Source organism: Oryctolagus cuniculus, chromosome 1 (genome assembly GCF_051225735.1).
Source record: "Oryctolagus cuniculus isolate XC-2025 breed Fujian yellow rabbit chromosome 1, ASM5122573v1, whole genome shotgun sequence".
Taxonomy (NCBI): domain Eukaryota; kingdom Metazoa; phylum Chordata; class Mammalia; order Lagomorpha; family Leporidae; genus Oryctolagus; species Oryctolagus cuniculus.
The window spans coordinates 152,859,570-152,883,962 of record NC_142867.1 but is presented as its reverse complement, the minus strand read 5'-3'; the positions used below and the strand labels follow the sequence as shown (position 1 = coordinate 152,883,962).

The 24,393-nt window shown below is 34.5% G+C and overlaps 1 protein-coding gene across 14 annotated transcripts in view; it reads left to right on the top strand.

Moving 5' to 3' along the window:
• VPS13A (vacuolar protein sorting 13 homolog A) overlaps positions 1–24,393 on the top strand; it is a 248,424-nt gene that overhangs the window by 207,659 nt on the left and 16,372 nt on the right. For 9 of the 14 annotated variants that reach the window (XM_089336575.1, XM_051858844.3, XM_017341940.3 and 6 more), the window contains 10 exons: positions 186–291; positions 4,006–4,119; positions 4,895–5,040; positions 6,214–6,295; positions 7,175–7,288; positions 8,118–8,193; positions 8,279–8,442; positions 9,087–9,132; positions 9,238–9,361; positions 14,552–14,663. In XM_089336575.1, coding sequence (XP_089192701.1) covers positions 186–291; positions 4,006–4,119; positions 4,895–5,040; positions 6,214–6,295; positions 7,175–7,288; positions 8,118–8,193; positions 8,279–8,442; positions 9,087–9,132; positions 9,238–9,361; positions 14,552–14,663 — 1,084 coding nt within the window. Of the gene's footprint in view, positions 1–185; positions 292–4,005; positions 4,120–4,894; positions 5,062–6,213; positions 6,296–7,174; positions 7,289–8,117; positions 8,194–8,278; positions 8,443–9,086; positions 9,133–9,237; positions 9,362–14,551; positions 14,664–14,865; positions 17,877–24,393 lie in introns of those variants that run through there. The other 5 variants (XM_051858857.2, XM_051858855.2, XM_051858868.3 and 2 more) reach the window with 3 other exon arrangements.

Below are 24,393 nucleotides of genomic sequence, written 5' to 3'. Positions count from 1 at the left end.
ACAGTTTACTTATTCTTTTCCTGTTAATGACCATTTTCGTATTTTGAGCTTATTATAAATAATGTGACTATAATTTTTTAATTCATTTATCTAAAAAGTTCTGAGATTCAAAATTCTAATATTTATTTTGTATCTAGTTTTCTTAATATAGTTAATAATTTTTAATGTTTTCTACTTTAATACAGGTATTTTAAAGTATTAATTCAAGAAATGGATCTCAGGTTGGATCTTGGGTTTGTCTATGCTTTAGCAGACCTTATGACAGAAACTGAGGTGACTGAGAACACGGAGGTATGACTTCAAATAATAGTATTTGCAGGGAAACATTAAGGAAAGAGGGAGTTGAAAGCAAATGGTGTCATTCAATTTTTTGAATTGCTGATACATTCTGGATTTAATCCTTTGAGAGAGTAGCTTGCAAATATTTTTTTCCATTTTATTGGATGCCTCTTCAGTCTATTGATTGTTTCCTTTGCTATGCAGAAGTGTCTGAGTTTGATATATCCCGTTTGTCTATTTCTGGTTTGGTTGCCTGTGTTATGGGAGGTCTTATTCAAAATTCATCATTTAAAGCAGTTTCTTGGAGTGTTTTCCCTACATTTTCTTTTTTTTTTTTTAAGATTTATTTATTTATTTGAAAGTCAGAGTTACACAGTGAAGGAGAGGCAGAGACAGAGAGAGGTCTTCCATCTGCGGGCTCACTCCCCAGTTGGCCGCAATTGCTCCGATCCAAAGCCAGAATCCAGGAGCCTCCTCCAGGTCTCCCACACAGGTGCAGGGGCCCAAGGACTTGGGCTGTCTCCCACTGCTTTCCCAGGCCACAGCAGAGAGCTGGATCAGAAGTGGAGCAGCCAAGACTCGAACTGGTGTCCGTATGGGATGCTGGCACTGCAGGCGGTGGCCTCACCTGCCATGCCACAGCGCCAGCCCCTCCCCTACATTTTCTTCCAGCAATTTCATAGTCTCAGGTTTTCAGTTTAGGTCTTTGAAAATGTTGAGTTGATTTTTGTATATGGTGAGAGGTAGGCATCTAATTTCTTTCTTCTACATATGTACATCCAGTTTTGCCAATACCATTTATTGAAGAGATTATTCTCTGATGTATGTTTGGGACACTTTTGTCAAAAATCATTTGGCTGTATGTATATGGATTAAATTTCTAGACTGTATTGTGTTACATCTATCTGTGTGTCAATTTTATGCCAGTGCTATGCTATTTTCACTTCTATAGCTGTGTGGTTTGCTTTGAATTCAGGTATTATGATGCTACCAACTTGAATTATTTTGGGGGGGGGGCTCAGGATTGCTTTGGCAATTCTGGTATATGAATTGTAGAACTGTTGTTTCTAATTCTATAAAATGCTATTGGTATTTGATAGTGATCACATTAAATCTGTAGGTTGCTTTAGGTAGTTTAGATATTTTAGCATTCTATAACAACAGCAACAACAACAAAACAATTCAATTAAGAAAGGGGCAAATGACCTCAATAGACAGTTTTCAACAAATACTAATGCCAACAAATGTTAGAAAAAAGGCTCAACATCACTAGCTATTGGAAAATTCAAATCAAAACTCCGTGAGCTATCACCACATCCCTGTCAAAATGGCTGTTAGCCAAGACAGAAAGTAACAAAACCAGGACAAGAAATAGACTGCATGTATCAGTTTTGCTGGAAATACTATTTTGTCAAACCTTCTTTTATGTCTGTCAAACCATTTTTAAAGAATGGTATACTACTATTGTTTTAATGATTTCTAGTTATATTTAAATTACTGTATATGAGAGAAATGGACATGTTTTCATTTGATCATTGTTTATAGCCTTTATCTATATTACTGCAGAACTGTGGTTTTCTATTTTTTTATTTTTTAAAAGATTTTATTTATTTATTTGAAAGGCAGAATTAGAAATACCTCCCATCTGCTGGTTGATTCCCCAAATGGCTACAATGGCCAGGATTGGGCCAGGCCAAAGGCGGGGGCCACGAGCTTCTTCCTGGTCTCCCATGCAGGTGCAGGGGCCCAAACACTTGGGACATCCTCTACTGCTTTCCCAGGCTATTAGCAGGGAACTGTATTGGAAGTGTAGGCGCCCATATGGGATTCCAGCACTGCAGAGGGTGGCTTAATCTACTCCGCCACATGGTCAGCCCGTTTTTTTATTTTTACTTGTTGAACTCTTTATTTAGTGGAGTATTAAGCCTTGACTATAATGTAAATTAAAAATATGCTCCTCAAACATTAAGGAAAAAGGAAAGAAGGAAGGAAAGAAAAGAGGAGGAGGGAAGAAAGAAGAGAGTATCATTATGTTCTTAGAATTTTATCTATGAACTACATTGAATATTCTGTTTGTATTAACATATTAGCAACATGAATTAAAAAGAATTAATGAGAAAAATAAATTCTTAAAGATATTAAAATGTTATCTATTTTACAACTATTTTTCATCTTTGTGATTCTAATGTGAGTATATTTGTAGAAAACATTTTTAAATGTTGGAAGATAGAAACAGGACAAGTGGAGAAGCCTTTTTAATGTATATTACCATAATAGAAGAGATTTGGGACCAGTAGTAGGGGGAAAACGTAACAGTCATATTCACATCAGTTTTTTCTTCTGTTTTCCTGGGTGAGTTTTGTTTTATTTTTGCTTTGGTTAATAATTCAGACATTTGAGTTATGTCCAAGATTAGCTAATGAGAGAAGGGTAAAGTAGTAACTTCTTGGTGACATGCGAAAGACTATAAAATCACTGTAACAGGGTGGATCAGATATAGCTTCTTTCAAAAATAATTCTTAAACTAGGGTAAGATTCATGAAAAGAGAAAAAGGAAAATAACTCCTCCATGTGATGTAATAAGTTTATTGAGATACATTCATATATTATGTACATTTTGTCTGTTTAAAGTGTCCAATAGTTTTTAATATATTTACAAAAGTATGACCATCACCATTGCCCAAGTAAGTACTATAGCTTTATGTAGCCACTAATACACTTTCTAACTATATAGGTTTTCTTATTCTGAACATTTCAAACAAATAGAATTATGCACTATGATCTTTGGTGAAGAGCTTCTTTCACTTACCATGTTTTCAAAATTCATCCACGTTAATAGCATGTTACTTGCACTTCATTCCTTTTTATGATTGGTAATATTCAATTGTTTGGGTATGCTGCATTTTCTTTTTCCATTCATAGTTATTGAGAATTTTTAGGTTGTTTGCACTTTCTGATGATCATGGATAATGTTGTTATAAATGTTTGTTTATACGTTTTCATTTGGACATATATTTTTGTTTCTCTTGAATATATACCTAGGAGTAGAATTTCTAGGTTATATGTTAATTCTTTGTTTAATAACCATGTTAGGACTACCAGACAGTTGTCTAAAGTAGCTTTACCATTTATATGTTTATACAGGGTTTATACAAGAATATACAAGGGTCGTGATTTCTCTTTAGCCTCACCAACACTATTTGTCATCTTTTTTATTTTAGCCAGCTTAGTGGGTGTCAAGTAATTTCACATTGCTGTTTTGATTTGCAGTTAACTAAAAATGTTGAGCATCTTTTGATGTATTAAGACATTAAGCTTTATAATAAGACTGTAGATCTTATTCTGAAAGGGCACACATCCATTTTATCAACACACAATGCATATTCACAGGTAGTGTTTTGGTAACTGTCTTACTGCAAATTACAGAGGCCAGTAATATAATTCTAAAAAGGCTAAAGCATTGGGAGAATAACTGTGTTAATGGTTTCATTCTTGAGAATCTTTTAATGGTTTTAATGGAAGCATAAAAGATGCTTATCAGTTTGTGAATGGCAGACAGAACTGTAGCAGTAGAGATGTTAGTTTCCATTCTGGGACATTAACTTTCCAACTGTGAATAATATTGTGTCTGTATTTTATAATTTTTTGCAGTGTGTGAGTCATTGGATTAAATATCTCATGCAGTTCAGCCTTTTTAGTTATTAATATTTTATCTTTCTTTTATAGGTTGAACTTTTTTCTAAAGATATAGAAGCACTCCAAGAAGAATGTAAAACAGATGCTTTAGTAGATCAATCACAAGTCAGTCTCTATGAATATTTTCATATATCTCCTATCAAGGTAGATAAAAAATAATTCATTTTTGTTACTATTGATACTCTAGGTAATAGCAAACATTCTGTTTGGAAGGATATAGTGTTTGTATTCTTTAATAGTAATATATTTTTATTTTCCCTTAAAATAACTTTCACCATGCAAAATAATAGTGAAGTCACGTCCAGCATATGCTTACATTTTGATCTAATAACATTTGTCCTTAATTTTCCATTAAACTGCTTATTGTCAATTTTCAAAATTCTGTGTGTAATACTTCTCTTAGTTTTAATTTATAAAACAGGCTTGGTTTAAGAATTAAAGATAGAACAAAATTAAATCTGTTAGTTTTAACACATAATTTCTGAGTTACTAATAGAATACTTCAAGAAATTTATTGTACAACTGTGTAGAATGTATGTGCAACAAAATTGCTTTGTAATGGCTTAATACCAACTTAATTCTAATAGTTTAAATATACACTTTTGGAGATATTTGGATAATTTTCAGCACCTAGTAATTCTAGATTTTATAATGTAATTGACAAATAGGTAAAAATTGTGATTTTATTAGGTTTTCCAGTAGAATAAGATTGAACTAAAAAACATGTAAACTTAAATTGTTAAAATTTAAATACTCAGATTGAATTTTAAATTCTGTTAGCCTTCTACTTACTAATTTTGTGTAATCCATGTGAGCTTGAAATGTTATTTATGGTGTAGTGAATTTAAAATGAAAGTGATTTTTAAAACTATCAATATGAAGAAGATACTTTAAAATATTTATCTCCTTATCTCTTTAGTTGCATTTAAGTGTTTCGCTGACTGCGGGTAGAGAAGAAGCTAAAGATTCAGAACAACATGGAGGACTGATTCCAGTTCATTCTTTAAATCTTTTGCTGAAGAGTATCGGTGCTACCCTTACAGATGTACAGGATGTAGTTTTTAAGTATGTTTAAAATTCAAATCTGTGAGTTGATTAGCAATTCATTTAAATTTACCTAAAATTTTGTAATTGAGGAATTGTATAAAGTACAGTGAGGGTCACAGGCAAAATGGGATTTTTACCTTTAAATGGAATACAGTAAAAATAACACCAAACATTTTATCTGCTAACCTTTTAACTACTAAATAACAGAATAATTACTAAATTTCCTTAAAAAAAGAGACATGGGCTGTGCAAGTTGGTACATTTTAGAAAGTCTGGTCTGGGGAAGGATTCCTAAGAAATGTGTCTGCACAAAATTCAGCCTGAAGGATGTGGCTTTGACACCAATTAAGAACAAGACTTCAGAGCATGTGCAACTAGAACAAAATAAACACAGTGATTAGTGAAATGAAGATACTAGTTTAAATGCTATAGTCTAGAATTTGTGTTTTCATGTGAGTTGTAATGGAAGCTAACAGAACATCTGACCAGAGACTCAAAGAGTCTGAGTGGAGACTTTCAAATAGTGTGTTGAACCAGTTATCTGCAGTCTGGGGTGGACGTCTGACCTAATGGTTAAGACGCCTGTGTTCCATATTGGCATGCCTGGGTTCCATGCCTGGCTCCACACCTGACTCCAGCTCCCTGCTGATGTTGACCCTGTGAAGCAGCAGCAATGGCTCAAGTAATTTCGAGAGTGAACCAGCACATGGGAGCTCTCATTTTCTCTCTCTCCCTCTCCCCCCACCCTCTCTTCCCTCCCTCTCTCTTTATGCCTCTCAAATAAAGTACCCCTGAAATCTAGATTAAATTAGTGGTCAAGTAAATGAGCGTAGGTTTGATGGCATCAGGAATAGGATGAAATTTATGGTCTTGTTGCTCTTGTATTTAGCAGCAAGCATAGAGTATCCTTAGTGGATTAGGTATATGGTATGAATGGATTATAAATTAGCTTGTCTTGACTCGTTAACTGTCAGCATATTAGGCTCAGGACCTGCAGAAACTGAACCTTGGTTGTTGTTGAGCAGTCTCTTCCATTTATCTCATCATGTAGAACATTCTCTGTGTGGGCCATGATAGGACAGAGTTGAGAAATAGTTTAGTAGTTTGCAAATTGGATTCCCTCCACCCCAACCTGTATGTTTGTTCATTCATTCTTTCATTCATTCATTCATTCATTCATATTTTTTCCAGGCTTGCATTCTTTGAACTCAACTATCAGTTCCATACAACATCTGAACTTCAGTCTGAAGTAATAAGACACTATTCAAAACAGGTTTGTCTGAAATTATCTTACAGAGAAACACTGTGCTACAGACCAGTGAAACCTGTATGTTTGCACATGTGTAATACAGATTTGTTAAGGCAGTAAATGGCCGTTTTTAAACTTTTTAAATTGGGTTCTTTTCTCAACTGTAGAAAGAAATTTAGCCCAACTACCATTTCAATTTTTTGTCCTTTTGTTTTTTCTTAGCCACTTACAGATTTTTTTTCTGGATCAATGTGTGCTAGAAATAAATAAATAAATATTTAAATAGACTATAATCCTGGATTTTTTTTGGATCAATGGTGTGCTAGAAATAAATAAATATTTAAATAGACCATAACTAATTCACTACATTAGTTATTTAAATAACTGATTCAAGATAAGCAATTAGTAACTAACCAATGAATGCTTAATATTTTAATACAGTTGTTGAGTCAGCCATATATATTAATGAATTCTTTTCACCTTTACAAAGACTATTATACTTTATGTTAATAGCTTGAAAGCATCTGGATAGGTGTGGTATAGAGGACGGATCACTGAGCATGACTTAAAAGATCTAGATCTAGATCCTCCTTTTGCCGTAACACCCACTGTGTAACACTGAACATCATTTGACTTGTGTGTTTTTCCAGTCTAAGGTGGTGGTAATAACAACTATAAAAGTATTTTAGATAGTCTAGAATTTTATGTAAATATGATGTCATATTTGTAATAACATCAAATTGCTTTTTAAAAACTAAGATTATGATAAATAAGGTAATATGATTTTGTGTTAAAATTTGTAGTAAATCATATTGGCCTGAGAAGTGTGGATTTATGTACAAAATGATCTCTAAGAAACAGTATAAACAAATTATCTGAATTAATGTTACATTTCATTTTTAGGCCATTAAGCAGATGTATGTACTCATTCTTGGACTTGATGTTTTGGGAAATCCCTTTGGCTTAATTAGAGAATTTTCAGAAGGTGTAGAAGCATTTTTTTATGAACCTTACCAGGTAAAATAGTTTTTATGTAATATATTTCCCTCATACTTCTGAATAGATAATGCATTTCTATTATTAGCTGAAGCTATAGGTATACATAGATTTTGGGAATCACACAAAAAGCTATTATTTATAGGAAAAAATGTCAAGTAATTATAGGGGAAATTTTTACCTTTTTGTCAAAATTTAAACTTAAGATTTTGTTAAGATACGTTGAATTTCATATGTTCTGTTGGAATAAAAGGAGTATAATCCACATTGTATTAGAAGGAAGATCATGATATATAGAGATAGTATTTTTTTGGAATAGTAATTTGTAACTATAAAAATAACCATAAAAACTGACACTACACAAAGCAGTCTTACTAAGCAATGGGAAAAACTATGATTGTTCTACATCCCTTAAAACAGAACTCTCTTACTTTCACTTATAATTTCATAGAGTAATAAAAAGTAAGGTAAAAGGTAAATTTATTTTATATTCTGTATTTTAAAACATTAAGAATTTTAAAGTATTTCTTTACTAAAAAATATATTAGGAGTGATTTGAACTGTGCTTGCTTGCTTTTCAGCATATAGCTTACAGTACACATCAGACGTGTTTTCTAAACCTTGAATTGTCAAACTCAGTTTCTAAGCTTGAAACAGCTTCCAACGTTCTATCTTTTATACTTTCAATGTCATGAAATGTCCCTGTGATTTCTTTTAATTTATGAGTAATTTTTTGCTAATCTCACTTTCTCTGGGACATCTTTATTCTTTTAGTAACTATCAGTTTCCCCATTTGCATCATTAAGCTCACCTTTAAAAGTAAATATAACCTTATTTATCTACCCTTTAGGGGGCCATCCAGGGTCCTGAAGAGTTTGTGGAAGGAATGGCACTAGGATTTAAGGCGCTAGTTGGTGGAGCTGTTGGTAAGAAGCAAAATGTTTACCAGACATTATTGTATTATAAAGAAATGACATTTACTTTTACTAAACATACTATGATTTCTGTTAGGTGGATTAGCTGGCGCTGCCTCCAAAATCACCAGTGCCATGGCTAAAGGGGTAGCAGCTATGACCATGGATGAAGATTACCAGCAGAAGAGAAGAGAAGCTATGAATAAGCAACCAGCTGGCCTTAGAGAAGGCATCACTCGTGGAGGAAAGGGCTTAGTTTCTGTAAGAAATTCCACAGGATTGTGGACTTTTTTAAAGATTGATTTATTTACTTGAGGGGCAGTTACACAGAGAGAGAAAAAGAAGAGAGAGAGAGAGAATCTTCCTGTCTGCGAGTTAACTCCTCAACTGGCCACAATGGCTGGGGTTGGACCAAACCAAAGTCTTGAGCCAGGAACTCCATCCAGGTCTACCACGTGGGTGCAGGTGCCCAAGCAGCTGGGCCATTTTCTGCTTTCCCAGGCACATTAGCAGGGAGCTAGATAAACACAGAGCGGATAGAACTCAAACCAATGCCTATATGGGATGCCAGTGATGCAGGCGGCAGACTAACCCACTGCACCACAATGCTGGCCCTGGTTGTGAACATTTTAGAGAATATCTTTTAAACCTGCATTCTGTGACTAAGAAATGGCCAAGGCCAGCATTGTGGCACAGCAGATTAAGCCACCATATCTACATAAGCATCCCCTGATCCAGCTCCCTGGTAATATGTCATGAGCCTCCAAAAACATTTTATTTAAATAAAATAGTTGGGAAATATGTTAAGCCTTAAGTATATGAAAAAATGGAACTCTATGTTTTGTGTATTTTGGTTCTTCTAGGCATCATATGAAACTAGTGTAAACTTTGTGTTTTCTCTCTAGGGTTTTGTAAGTGGCATAACAGGAATTGTCACAAAACCAATCAAAGGCAAGTATAGTAGTTCCCTTGAGTAATAGTTATCAAATTTTTCACACACTGATTCTGTTTTCATTCTTGATTTAGTTGGCTAAAATTACCTTTTTTTCTTTCTAGGAGCTCAAAAAGAAGGAGCAGCAGGTTTCTTTAAAGGTGTTGGGAAAGGTCTAGTTGGAGCAGTGGCAAGGCCAACTGGAGGCATCATAGACATGGCTAGCAGTACATTTCAGGGAATAAAAAGGTAAATTTCCCTTGATGTAAAATACGAGTGAAATCTTAAGCTATGAGACATGGCTTCGAGCACTTAGTCCTGAACACTTTGATATGTCGTGCTGCATATGATCTTCCTGATTCATTATGGTACTTTTTAAATTCCTGCCATCGTCTCATTTCAACTCTGTATGGTTCTTCCTTATTTGCCATTACTAGCAGCCTTGACAGAAATGGTTTGGCAAGTTAACCAAGCTTTTTCAGTAACCTTGATTGAAATACATTAATGTAATGCTATATGTCTCTTTTGAGAAAGAAAGAATAGCATTATATATTCCTTGCTTCAAACTGTCTTTACTCTGCTTTATAATGTTATTTTGTTATGAAACTGTTACATCCATTCCATCACTTCCCCTTCATTGATATTTATGTTCCTGTAATTTAGAATTTAGATGAGGGAAAAGAGAATTGGTCTCCTCTCTTCTAACATTAATCTCATAAATGTAATGTGTTAAGTAGTAGTCATCAGATAAACTCAAAACTCATGAAAAAAACAGACTCCAGCACTCGTAGAGATCTCTGTAGACTTCTGCCCACAGCTACTAGAATTACCTTCAACTTATCTAAGGCCTTCTCATTCTGTGCCCAGCTATGTTACATCTAAGGATAGAAAGCAAATTAAAACAGTTTTAGGAAAAATAATAAGGACTTAGGAGCTATTAAAACATGTATTTACAAAGAACATTGAAATCAAAAGGAAGAAAGGGTTACAAAAATCGAAAGTGAAAATATAAATTGGTGGATAATCTAATTGAGCTATTTGAAACAACATTGGACTCAATTATAGAAAGGAATGAATCTCATTAAATATTCTAATACATTGTTAAAAAAAGGATACTTGTACTCATTAATATTAGATGAAACAGAGTATAAGACAAAAATATTTGTGGCCGGCGCCGCGGCTCACTAGGCTAATCCTCCGCCTAGCGGCGCCAGCACACCGGGTTCTAGTCCCGGTTGGGGCGCCGGATTCTGTCCCGGTTGCCCCTCTTCCAGGCCAGCTCTCTGCTGTGGCCCGGGAAGGCAGTGGAGGATGGCCCAAGTGCTTGGACCCTGCACCCCATGGGAGACCAGGAAAAGCACCTGGCTCCTGGCTCCTGCCATCTGGCTCCTGGCTCCTGCCATCGGATCAGCGCGGTTCTCCGGCCGCAGCGCGCCGGCCGCGGCGGCCATTGGAGGGTGAACCAACGGCAAAGGAAGACCTTTCTCTCTGTCTCTCTCTCTCCCTGTCCACTCTGCCTGTCAAAAAATAAAAAAATAAATAAATAAATAAAAGACAAAAATATTTGTGATAACGTAAGTAGCTAACCACAAAAAGTAATTAGCCAAGTATATAATAACAATTTTGAACTTCAGTTCAAAAATTATCCAGTTCACAAAATAAATTTTAAAAAAGTATTCAGTTCACAAAATAGCCTCAATTTTTATGAAGAAAAAATTGTTAAGATTATAAGAACTGTAGGTGATGTGGCCTAGAGGATAAAACCACCACTTGGGATGCTGGCATCCCATATAGACGCCAGTTCAAGACTCAACTGATCCATTTCCAACCCAGCTGTCTGCTAACGTGCCTGGGAAAGCAGCAGAGGATGGCCCAAGTGCTTGGGCTCCTGCATGCATGTGGGAGATCAGAAAGAAGCTCCAGACCCCTGGTTTTGGCCTGGCCCCACCTTGGCCATTGCAGCCATTTGGGGAATAAACCAGCAAATGGAAGATTCTCTCTGCCCCCACCATGTATATGTCTCTCTTCCTCTCTATGTGTAACTCTTTCAAATAAATAAATTTTTAAAAAAAGGATTATAAGAATTTTACAAATGTACTTATAATGGTGGAAGGATTTGACATTTCTCTCAATAGATCATGAAGACAAAATATAAGTAAAAAGATTACTTAGATGCATTTAATGAGCTATCTAACATACACATACAAATATTTATATAATAACAATTAGACACTGTTCTAATCACTTGAATAACCAGAATAGAGTAAAACTGACAATGTTCCTGTCTTCATAGATGTTACATTCTAGCAGGAGAGTAATAGACCAAACCAGAATAAGTAACTGGTAAATATGAGTATATCCTAAAGGGAAAAAATGCTGTGAAGAAACAAGGCATATTAAAGGAAATAAGAAGAACAGAAGTGATGGCAAGAAAGGTTGCTATTGTATGTATACACCATCCAGGGACACTTTAGTAGTAGGATTACAATTGAGGGGAGAAACAAGTAAGAAAGTGAGCCATGTAAGGACATTCCAGGCAGAAGAAACAGCAAGTAAAAAGCCCTGATGCAAGAATATGCTTGGCCTGTTTGAGGAACAAGACCAGCATGTGTGGAATAGAGCAGGAAAAAGGAACAGTTGGGGAAGATGTGATTCCAGTGAATGAGCAGGATTTCAGATCTCATAGAGCCTGGCAACAATCTACTGAAATGGTATAAGGTCTTTGGCTTCTTTTTTTTTTTTTTTTTTTTTTTTTTTTAAGATAGATTAGAAGCCATTGAAATGTTTTAGACCAGAAGAATGATGTGAGCTGGCTGCTGTGTTGAGAATAGCACACAGGGGCCTAGGACTGAGGCAGTCCACTGAGAGATTTTCAGGTCTGGTAGGTGAGAGATGATAGTTTAACCATTGTGGCACTAGAAGTTGTAAGAAGAGGTCATGTTCTGCATGTATTTTGAAGGTGATGCCAATTGGATTAGTTGATATATTGGCTATGGGATATGAAAGAAAGAATCATGAAGAATTACTAGAGGTTGACATTTAACTTAGCTGTTAAGACACCTGCATCCCACATGGAATGGATATACAGATATCTGATCAATACACCTGAATTTGATGCCTGGCTTCAATTCCTGACTCCAGCTCCCTAGCAATACAGACTTTAGCAGCAGTGGGGATGGCTCAGATAATTTGTTCCTGCCATATACACTGGAGGCCTGGATTAGTTTCTGGCTCCTGGTTTCAGCCTTAGCCAAGTTCTGGCATTTGGGGAGTGAACCAGTAGATGAGAGCACTTGTTCTCATTCTCTCTCTCTCTTCCTCCCTCCCCCCCCCCCCCCCCCGCCTTATGAATCTTACGATTCCAACATTTTACGCCTTAAACAGGTTAATTTTTCTGTGCCCATAGGGCAACTCCTTGGGTCCACATGTTACCATAATTGAACTTTGTAACTCTGATAATATTTTCACAGATTTCCCATGGGACCCATTCCATGGTATGACTTTTAGTTGGCTGTTGCTGCTGTATACACATGTAGGCCCTCTCTCTGAGCTCTGTTTCCTGAGCAACCATACTCAGCCATTTCAAATGACATCCAGTGAAGGGGTGGCACTTGTTTCGGTCCCGTCGTGGGTTTTTGGTTGCTCTCCAGGTTGCACCCCATGTTGGACACGAGGGGTTCTGGGAAGTCAGCCAGGTCCAGTTTTCTGGTAGCAGTTGGTTAGATGTGCCTTGGGAATCCCCCTGCTGCTCCTGTGGGGAACTCAGCATACCAAACAGTGTGATACATTTTGCACTAAGACATATGTATGAGCCCTTCAGACTATGCTATTGGCTTGAATAAGTCTGTTCGAAAAGACAAACAGCAACAGAAGCCATCCTAGGCCAGTCACATCCTTCAGGCAATAAATAAGCATGTGTTTTATCTCTCTCTCGCTCTCTTTTTTTTTTTTTTTTTTTTTTTTTTGACAGGCAGAGTGGATAGTGAGAGAGAGACAGAGAGAAAGGCCTTCCTTTTTGCTGTTGGTTCACCCTCCAATGGCTGCCATGGCTGGCGCGCTGCGGCTGGCGCACCGTGCTGATCCGAAGGCAGGAGCCAGGTGCTTCTCCTGGTCTCCCGTGGGGTGCAGGGCCCAAAGACTTGGGCCATCCTCCACTGCCTTCCAGGGCCACAGCAGAGAGCTGGCCTGGAAGAGGGGCAACCGAGATAGAATCCGGCACCCTGACCAGGACTAGAATCTGGTGTGCTGGCGCCGCTAGGTGGAGGATTAGCCTATTGAGCCGCGGCGCCGGCCATGTGTTTTATCTCTTAATAACAATGGTAGCAGGGAGCGGAAGACATCCCAGTCTCCTCTGTCTCCCTTATGCCTAGGCAGTAACATCACAGGCAGTTGGCTAACAGGCCACATGGCCAGCAGATATGTTCACCTTAATAGTGTTTGTCATATCTCCAGGTTGTACTGTTACTAGGGTCAGTCATGGAGTACCATGGGTGTCACCTATACATAAAACTATGTTCCTGCTTCCCATGGAATAAAAGACTCTCTGGGGGATAACTTAAGCTGTGATAAGCCTAGGCACAACCGTTTAGCCTCTTCTCCTTCCACTAAAGGAGAAGCTGGTAATAACACAAGATCATTTGGGCTACTCCGTGGCTGCAGAAGTCCATCTTCTGTGTTTACCAGACTATGTACACACTGTGGCTGCCTCTGCAGTATCATATCTAGTGGGGGACATCCTCATTTTTGGGGGAGGTTGCTTGATTTAATCCATGGACTCACAAGCAAACCATTTGATTCAATCTGTGGACTCACCCCTTTAAGATAGACAGATCAATTTCCAGCAGTAATTCTTCTGATATTAGTGATTTGTCTCTCTTTTTCTTCATCGATCCAGTTAATGGTTTGTCATTTTGTTGGCTTTTTCAAAGAACCAATTTTTTTATTTTATTGAGTCTATTTTTTTTTCTTTTATCTAAGTCATTTGTCTCTGTTCTAAATTCTGTTTTCTTCTAGCTTTGAGTCTAACTTGGTTTTCTTTTTCTACTTTCTTAAAATGTAGTTATAGTTGATTTTAGAGCTTTCTAATTTTTTCTAAATTTTAATGTAGTTTTCTAGAGAATATATATTATTTGTGTCATGAAAACAAATTTAAAAATAGAGAGGTATTGGGTGGGCATTGGCCTAGGGGTGAAGACACAGGTTAAGATGCCTGCCTCGCATGTCAAAATGCAAGTTTGATAGCTCCAGCTCCCAACCCTCGCTTCCTGCTAGTGTAGCCCCTGGGAGACAGCAGTGATGGCTCAAGTGAGAGAAAAAAAGAGAAATGATCTGGGACTTTTATTTGGTCTAAAAGAGGATTCTTTGTGGTATTTGCATTTTATAGTGATCAATGAACTTCTGAATAATTTTTTAAATGAAATAATATTTTTTTTCCTCTAGAGCTACAGAGACTTCTGAAGTGGAGAGTCTGCGACCTCCTCGGTTCTTCAATGAAGATGGAGTTATCAGACCTTACAGGTTGAGGGATGGCACTGGAAATCAAATGCTACAGGTAAGTGAAGAAACATCTTAAACATTAAAATTAGATTAGTCAAGTTAGGATTTTTCAAAAATAGCTATATAATACCTTAAGTGTGTATTTAATCATTTGAACATTTATGTTTCTGTTTACTTTCATTTATAAGTTTCTTATCTTCAGTTAGATTTTAAAGTACATTTGTTTACTATAAGATTTTTTTTTTTCTTTCTTACAGGCATCAAAAAGTTTGATATGAAAACAGTTAATGCATGACTTTGCAAGTGAAAGCCAACATTAGAGTGTAGTCTTAAAATTTATAAACTACGCACAGCTGTTTAAATATTCTGAATACAAAGAAAACCTTTTCTATTGGTAACCTTTTTACAGGAATTTCAGTGAATCGGATCTTTTTTAGATATTCTTGTGTCTGCACTGATTTGCCAGATTTGTTAAACTCCAATGTGCCTCATGTACCCTCATAGTTGATGGTACATATTTAGTCAAATTAGACCATTTCTGTTTGGGGTACCTCCTCCTATTTAGCAAACCACTAGTGGCTGGTTTTTTGTTTTTGTTTTTGTTTTTAACCATATACAATCCTCATATTCAATTAGTCATGAAGAAGGAAAAATAAAACTCAGGAACACTACTGTTGCACATTATTCCTTGGTTCTTAGGCATTTCTTTTGAAGATGTTCAAATAGCCATTGTCCTCTTCCTACTTTAGTCTGTAAAACCTTGTGGGATTTAATAAGCAGTTCAGATGAAAACCAGTATCTTTTAGTAAGGAAGGCTAATGTTTGGAATAGGCAGTTTGAAGGTAGAATATTTTATCTTTCAGACAACTTTCTACTTGATAAATCTGCCTTTTTAAAATCTGGAATTATGGTGTAGGTAACATAGTAATCGTATTCCTGCTACACCAGTGGTAAAGTTGTGTCTGTGATTTAGATGTGGACTACTAAATTAAATCACTTGTCTGGAAAAAACAAGAAGGCATTATGTTGTATAGACTTGAAAATATTCATGGTAATAACACACTGTCTGAGTGTAGAATTGCTTTTATAGCCTTGATATTTTAATATTTTCATGTTTAATCAGGGTAAAGATTTAAAACTAATATTTTACCCCTAACATATAGAGCATATAATATATAAAACATAACTTCAAATCTTTGAGCCTTAAATCTTACATATTAAATTGTAAGCATAGATTTAATGTTGAATGTTTAATAAAGTGACTTTATAGCATGATTTTAAAATGCTTTAAAAGTAGCAATACTTGCCTGTTGAAATAGAACTGGCAATCTGTTGAAAGGTTGTGCTGTAAAGAACATATTGTGCAATCTCTACAATAACCTCATGTCATTCTTTGGAAAATAGAAAATTTGTACTGTCACCTATGGCTAATACTATTGAAATACAATTTTCTACCCAATATCTGCCTTCTCTTGTTAGAGCACAATTAACATGTTACCAGCATTTTTCTAGACTGAAAGTTGAATTGTCTTCAAATCATCTTTTAAAATTTTTTAAATATTTATTGAGAACCTATTTTAATAAACTTAGTAGGAAGTAAGGATGAATAGTGAGAAGAGTTTAGAAATCTTTGATTATCATTATTGGGGAACAGATTATAATATTTGAGTATAAAGAAACCATGAGTTACCACAAATTTCTGATGGATAGTAATTTAACTTAAGTAACAAGTAAATTTATCTCACACTTTCATTAATTGTTTTCTGAGGGCTTAAACTTTGGAATTTAAAGAAACAACTTTTGGCTATATACTTTTAAAGATGCAAACTATTTTTAGGACATCCTTAGCACTTATTGCTAAAAAGAGCTATTTTAAATGACTAAAAACTTGGAAATCAGACATTATATGTGTTTCAGCAAATTTAAAATACAGTATTTGCTGAAATAACTGTACAGATATGCCAGATGCCTTAGTATGTTTTTTGGTTAACAGAAAAGATGTAAGACATGGATTGTTGTTTTAGTGGTAGGGTGCTTTTTTTGAATCAAAACTCTACTGTGTTGTTAGTAAGCTCTTTAAAATATGTGAATATCAGTACTGTGGGAAATACATTACACAAAAACAAAGTAAAATCTCATCTGTCTACATCTCATCTAAGTGATTTAATGATGGTACCTTGGAAAATGTTTGACACTTTTAAGTGTCCCTGCTTTTATTTTCTTTTTTCTAAAAAAGGTGATCTGTATTCACTAAATTATATTTGCCCATATGGAATGGATAAACATAAAATGTGTTCCTTCATTGTATACATTTCTATGTAGAAAATAGCACATTATTATAGTGCTTGAATAATTTTAATTAATTATTTCATGAATCATAGAATACCTTATTAGTATCGTAAAACCATTTTATACAATGACTTTATACCAACCATGGGATTGAGCTTAGCTCTAGTAAGTTATGGAATATTATATCCATAATTAATTATATCTGGAGTCAAAGTTGAGAACTCTATATTAAAAATATTCTGATTCCTTGAACATTTCATAATTTTATGTGTCCAAGAAGTTTTCCATACTTAACTAATTTTTGTGCTTCTCTTTTCCTTTACCATGCTTACAGAAAATTCAGGTCTACAGGGAGAGGATTATGACTCACAGTAGCAGTAGTGATGATGATGATGATTAGCCAGATCTAAACTGTTAAAAGACATATGCTTTTTGTCATTTTACTTGGAATGTATCATTAACATGTCTTGTATGACTGCTGTCATAATGGCCATATATCCATTTTGAGGGAGGCGAAATATTTTTTCCTTTTAAAATGTTTTTCTGCACATCTCATAAAGCAAAATAATTGCATTATCTAAGCACAGAAAAAATATATTTAAAATACAAAGTAGGGTATACTGTATATTATATATATTATAGATTTATTTATTTTATAGCTTTCTATTATACAATTTGTCTTTAAACTTTAAAAATTTAGTTATTTTTTAGCTTTGTAGTATACAGTTTGTCTTTAAGATTTAAAGTTAGACCTAAAAATATTTTTTAGTGTTCAGTAGTTTTAGGTTATCTGCTGATTTGTTAGCAAATGTTTTTTTTTTTTAATGCTATCTGTAAATTTTCTGGGCTGTAACATTATACCATTGTATAAAAAGTAGAGAAAGATAATAACAACTATTCACTGTTTTTTATGTTTATTAAGCATTTAAAGATATTTTTGTTAAGTTTCTTCTAATACCAATAAACTATGTAACTTGAAGCAGTGTGGATTTGTTGTTCTATTCCAAAATGATACAGGCTGAACAGCCATGATTAGAAAACAAGATTTGTCATGAAAGGTTAGATAGTGAAACACTCTTTTAGAATGAAAATGAAAAAAGCTTTTTTCATTTCTTTAGTTTACTTTGTAGTGTTTAATTTTATATATTTTGTTAAATATAAATTAAATTTATATTATATATCCCTTTTATAAATATTATGAACTCAGGATATTATAATTTTTATAATAAACAATGTATTCTTTCAGGGTAATATAGGGAAAAAGTATAGAAATTAAGTGATTAGTGGTAGTAATAACAATCCCTTATCACAGCTTTGCTTTGGGGTCAACAAAGGAACATTTATCTTGAGTTATGGTGAGCACTTTGCTTATATTAAATCATAGTACATAACTGGCTTAAATGTTGAACTTAAAATTTAAGTGATTCAGCCTGTAATTGCTATGTCTCTTCTAATTCTTAGCTTTATCAAGTTCTTATTTCTGTAATGATTATTCTGTGTTTTTTGAAAATTATTATTTTAGAATTTAAAATATTGAATTTACCAAAAAACAGCTTTTTGAAAAATCAGCCCTTATTTCTACCTGCCTTGCATTCATTTAAAATAAAATGAAATCAAGTTGTCTTGTGTATTAAGACTAATAAATATGTAAATATCAAATAATTTGATTATTGTTTTCGTGGCAGTATTCTCATCATTTTGGAATAAGTAGTAAAAACAGTAACCAATAAAACAGTCAGTGACTTTGATTTTGTATCAGAGACTGGCTTTGTCTTTGTCATGTACTCATTACCATCCCACCACTGGCCAAAAATGAAACAAAAACCCCTACTAGAATCTAGAAAGAACACAACCTATTATATAGACACCTGCTTCTACTAGAAACTAGAAAGAATGCAGCCAGTTTTATATTGTGTATGCTTGAGGAAGGGTATGGAAATAATCTTCATTGACCTCTTTCTTTCCAGCTTTGCTAGGCACAAGGGCTTTGTAAAAGAGAGGATAATGAAACTCTTGTTTATAAAATATTTACTGGTTTCCTGTATTCTGTGACCGTCCTATGGTATATGTTTCATAAATATGGTCTTAAACTTCTATTTCTTAAGAATTTGTAGAGAAAAAGTTCTGGTTATTTCAACAGTGATTTTCATTTTAATGAAAATGGAGATAGGATTTTACTTTTAAAAAATTTATTCAACAGTGTAAATAATTAAAACATTGTTATAATAAAACCTAGTAAATTTTGCTCATGTGGTCTTAGGATTTCATCATGTAGTTTTTAGCCCTTAAAATTGAAATATGTTCTTCAACAGTATAATTACTGTTGTGATTCAATTTCTGTTTTTCTGCCACAGTTAAATAATATTCTCAAACTTCTTTCAGCACAGATCTTAATTGGTTTTCCAGTTTTGCAAAAATGTATTTGTTGCTTTCATTAGTTAAAAATTTAAGACTGAAAACTGCTCTATTGTTTTATAACATTGTTTTCTTGGTGAAAATACTGGACAAAAATATCTTATTCCTCATAAAATACATATAAGTTAGTTCACTTTTAGCATTTTAATTAGATGAGCAGATTTTTTGTTTAATAGTGGCTCTATATTTAATTGAATTTTTTAAATAGTCAAAACTTTTTAAATGGACAGAGAAAACTATCAGGGTATTTCACAAAGCTTGTGAAAATGAAAACATGTAACTCTTGGGGCAAAAAAATCTTAAAATCCACACATAACTATTTATTTATTTAGAAAGGCAGAGTTACAGAGAGAGGTTTTCCATCTACTGGTTCATTCCCCAGATGGCCACAATAGCCAGGCTGGGCCAGTCTTGAAGCCAGGAGCCAAGAACTTCTTCTAGGTCTCCCACAGAGGTTCAGGGGCCCAAGCACTTGGGCCATCTTCTGCTTTCCCAGGCCATTAGAAGGGAGCTGAATTGGAAGTCTAGTAGCCAGGATTCAGACCAGTATCCATATGGGATGCTGGCACTGCAGGCGGAAGCTTAGCCTGCTAAGCCACAACGCTTGCCACCAGCATGTGTGCTTTTTCATAATACACATATTCCATGAACTTTTTGAAGACTCTTTTATGTTCGAAATTCATTACATAATGTCATACCTTTCCATATCCTTCTATTTTTGTTCTAGATTTCTATATGATCACTGCCTATGTATAGAAAATTGGAAGGAAGATTTCTCTTTTTCCTATAGGAGTGATTACCTTTAGAGATTCTTTCTTTCCATTTGTATCTGCCTGACACTTGAATAACCTTGAAAACTGGCAGGAAGAAAACTTTGTATAAACCCATGCCAATTCATAAAATAACCTTAAGTTAATAAGATCCCATAAATGAAAGTACTTGGTACTCACATTGGATATAGACAAAAGAAATTTAAATCCAAAGTAATATTGCTGACTTTCAGTTTTCCTTATAGAAAGTTAAAAATAAGTTTCATTTTTCTTTAGTGTTTAATATCAGTATTTTCTATATTTTAGCTTTAGAAATCATGTGAAGCATCATGAATGCAATGTTAAGTTGATTTTTAAAGTCGTCTTTTTAAAATGTATAGCTGGAACTGTTGTAGAGATATGACTAAGAATTCAGTATTCTATGTGAAAAACACTTAAGAAAATTACTGCTATCATAGCTACTGATTTGTCTGATTTAAATCCTGTAATGAAATTTTGCATTAAGCTTGGTGATGGGAGAAGGACCAGAAAAGCATCCCAAATAGTATTTGATACTTTGCTCTAAGCTTCAGTTTATCATTGGTAGATACCTTGCCAAAGAATTTATAATAGTCTCAAAATATTAAAGCCCCTGTTGGGTTTAAATCAGATGATGTTAAGTGTGCACACAGATTATTAATTTAGATCAGGTAGTAATTATGAGTATGTATAAAATAATATAATTATTTTCTGTCTTTGCAGCTTTGAGGAGAGTATATATCAATTTAAAATATTTAGACCATTAATCTTTAATTTCACTGTATGAATGTCTCAGTTTGTGAAGTACACTGAGTATAGCCAATGTTATATAAAAACAAATTTCTGAATCAAAGGAGAATAAAACATTTTAAATAGGTTTGTGTTAAAGAGCTAATTAGAATAATTTAAGATTTTTATATATAGGGGTTTTATATATAGGGTTTATACTTTGGTTTGCTTTAATATAGTAAAATACTTTCATGTCTACAGTTATCTCCCAGTATGATAAATTTATTTAGCAATTACACCATATCAACCAACTTTTATATATTGCAATAGTGTACTTCAAAATACCAGTTTTTAAATAAATTTTAATAACTTTATAAAGCAACTTAATCTAATCTTCTTCATTGTATATACTTATTCTAAGCAATGAAATAATAAAGATTTCTACTAAATTGCATATGCCATTCCTCAGGATCAGTTATGTTAGCATCCAAAATATTGCATGTACTATTGATGTTTCTTAAAAACCAATAATCAGGATAATCAGAGACATGGCTACATATATAATTTGTCTTAATGTGGTCTGTTTATTTTTCTACCATAAATTATAATTAACCAATAACCTGCTAACTATATCTTCAAAGATTTTCTGAATATCTTTAATAAATCTTGGCATGTCACTTAATTTTGTTAGAGCTAATACAAGGGTATTTCAAAAAGCTTGTGGTAAAATGAACTTAAAAGATTATTTTGGCCCATTAATTTTTGAAATTGTATATATGACTATACTCATTAAAGAAAAGTAAGAAATAGTAGAAAAAATATTCTTTGCCTCCTTACCACTTAAAAGATACATCCTTTTTAAATTTTTTATTCACAGTTACAATATGCATATATTTCTAGTCCTTTATATATTTTTATAAACAATGTTACTAACTCTAAAGATTGAAACAGCATCACATTCCTAGACTGATTACCAGTGTGATCATCTCTATTTGTGAAGAATACAAACAGCCAACAGATCCTTTTGTTTATTTTTTATAGCTGGTACAGAAGCTTTTTCACTAAACATATTGCTACTTTTTAATTTTACCTTTTAAAAAATGTCTTCCCGGCCAGCACCATGGCTCACTTGGCTAATCCTTCACCTGCAGCGCCAGCACCCCAGGTTCTAGTCCCGGTTGGGGCGCCGGATTCTGTCCGTTTCTCCTCTTCCTGTCCAGCTCTCTGCTGTGACCTGGGTGTGCACTGGAGGATGGCCCAAGAGCTTGGGCCCTGTACCCGCAAGGGAGACCAAAAGAAGCACCTGGCTCCTGGCTGTGGATTGGCTCAGCGCGCTGGCCATAGCAGCCACTTGGGGGGTGAACCAACAGAAGGAAGACCTTTCTCTCTGTCTACCTCGCTAACTGCCTGTCCTAAAAAAAAAAAAAAGTCTTTAAAATCTTAAACTTAGTGTGTTTGTGTGTGTGTGTGTGTGTATATGTGTACTTCCTGTGCCCTTCAGTGTGTATGAATATTGACAGCTGAGTTGTCCCATGGGAGTAGTAAATTCTTTACTGTTTCAGGTATTTGTGAATTTTATCTATGTTGTTTTTGAATCCTCTACAAAAGTTTCATGCTTATACTTTATAACTTGTTGTAGAAGGGAGGCTGCTTTTGTTTGCTGTGTATGTCTTTTCTTTCAGAAATTACAGACGTTTATAATTAGCTTCAAACACTGCCTTAGTAACAATTGGAAGATAACTGCCTCCAGCCATCGTGCGTGGCCTTTCCTTTTCCTTCCGAAGAATTACAGCTAATCTGGAAGAAAGGGCTTACGATAGCAGTCAGATCACCAGAGTAGTGCTGAACACTCTTCTGCTGGCTTCATCTGAAACTTTGAGTAAGTGGACAAGAACTAGGAGACAAAAGGCTTATTGGACTACACTCTTCTTTGTTATATAACTCTTCCTCTCCAGAAGGACACTTCTGAATGGGATGAGAAAACTGAAGAGGGCCAAACTGTGTTACCCAGGCAAATTAGAGTTCTTAGCATCCTGGATAAAGCAGATTCTATGGAGAAGGAGATTACCTATTCAACTTGGATACGATTCTCATACCTAATTTATTAACTTAGCAAAAAATCTCTTGGTGTGGTTCTTTATTTAGATAATTTTCAAATATTCAGACTTAAGAACACTGAACTGTATGGTCCACTAAATTTATCTTGCATCCACTTAGAACCTTCCAGTATTACATAATGAAAAGTATTTTTTGAATAAGAGTTAGAAATAATGTCTTTCTCTGGAAGTGATGGTTCCACTTAGGGGGAGGTTCAGGGTTTTCTGTTCATCTCAAGAGTAAATTTCTTAATTCTGTTTTTAATCCAGCAATTTGATGTCACTAATTCGTTTTCTAAATCTTATTCAAAGTTTGCATCCCTTAAGTTTGTAATATATTAAAGAGAGATAAATGCTATTATAATAGACAACTTAGTACATTTTAGCATTATAAGAAATCTTGAAATGTTAAGTTCAAATAGGCTCAATTTGAAACTTACCCTCTTTTTTAACCAAGATGTGTAAATATAGTTAAAACTCTGCAGTGAATATTAAATGAGAAGATCTCCAGTCTTAAGCTGAATATGCTAAATTCTAGCACAAAACTCACGATTTCTCTACTGATGTGTTAGAGCTCTACCTTATAACTTCCTTTAGTTACTTTGGTTAGACATAAAGACCCATAAGGTGAGTTTAGTAAAGCTCCGTAAGAAATGTGTATGTGTGTGTGTGTGCATGCATGTGTGCATATGTGCACCCCAACAGTAGTGTTAGAAGACTTTAGTATAAGTTACAAAATGCCTATTTTTATTGGCCAAAAGTTCTATCAAAGAAAGAATACATTCACTTAGCCAATTCATTTTTTCCATGAGTTTAGATTGAAAACCGTGTTCACTCAAATAAAAATTAAGTTTAATGTCATCTGTGAAGAGAAGCAACATGTTTTTGATTGTTTTTGTTGAGTCTTCAGTTATGAATGCAAGTAAAATTGATATCCTAGTCACTTATAATGACAATGAATGAAGTATAATTTTTTCAGTGAAAATTTAACAATGTAAAGAACTCTCAGAAGCATTTTGGAGACATGCATTTGAGATTTTCGTGATACTTCAAGTCTGAGGTAGTTTTAATTCTTGAGTTCATGAAGTATAGAAATACAGCTATGGAAGGCTAATATTTCATGTGAAAACATTTCTAGAATAAGTGGCCAGGCTACTTTGAATTTTAAAATTGCCAAAAGTAAAATATGTAATTGTGTATCTGTAATAGAATTATTGGCTTGATTTGGTAGTGTAGTTTATATACAAAGAAAAAAAATATAATACCAAGTATTCATTCATTCTAAAAGTTCTGTGACACTACTGTTATATATCAGACAGCCTTCATTGATACTAGGATTACAGCTTTGAAGAGGATAGTCAAGATTCCTCTCATCTCTCATGAGTTTTAATTGCCCTAAGCTGTGATTCAGGTGATTAGAAATAAACATACCGGCCGCCACCGGGGCTCAATAGGCTAATCCTCCGCC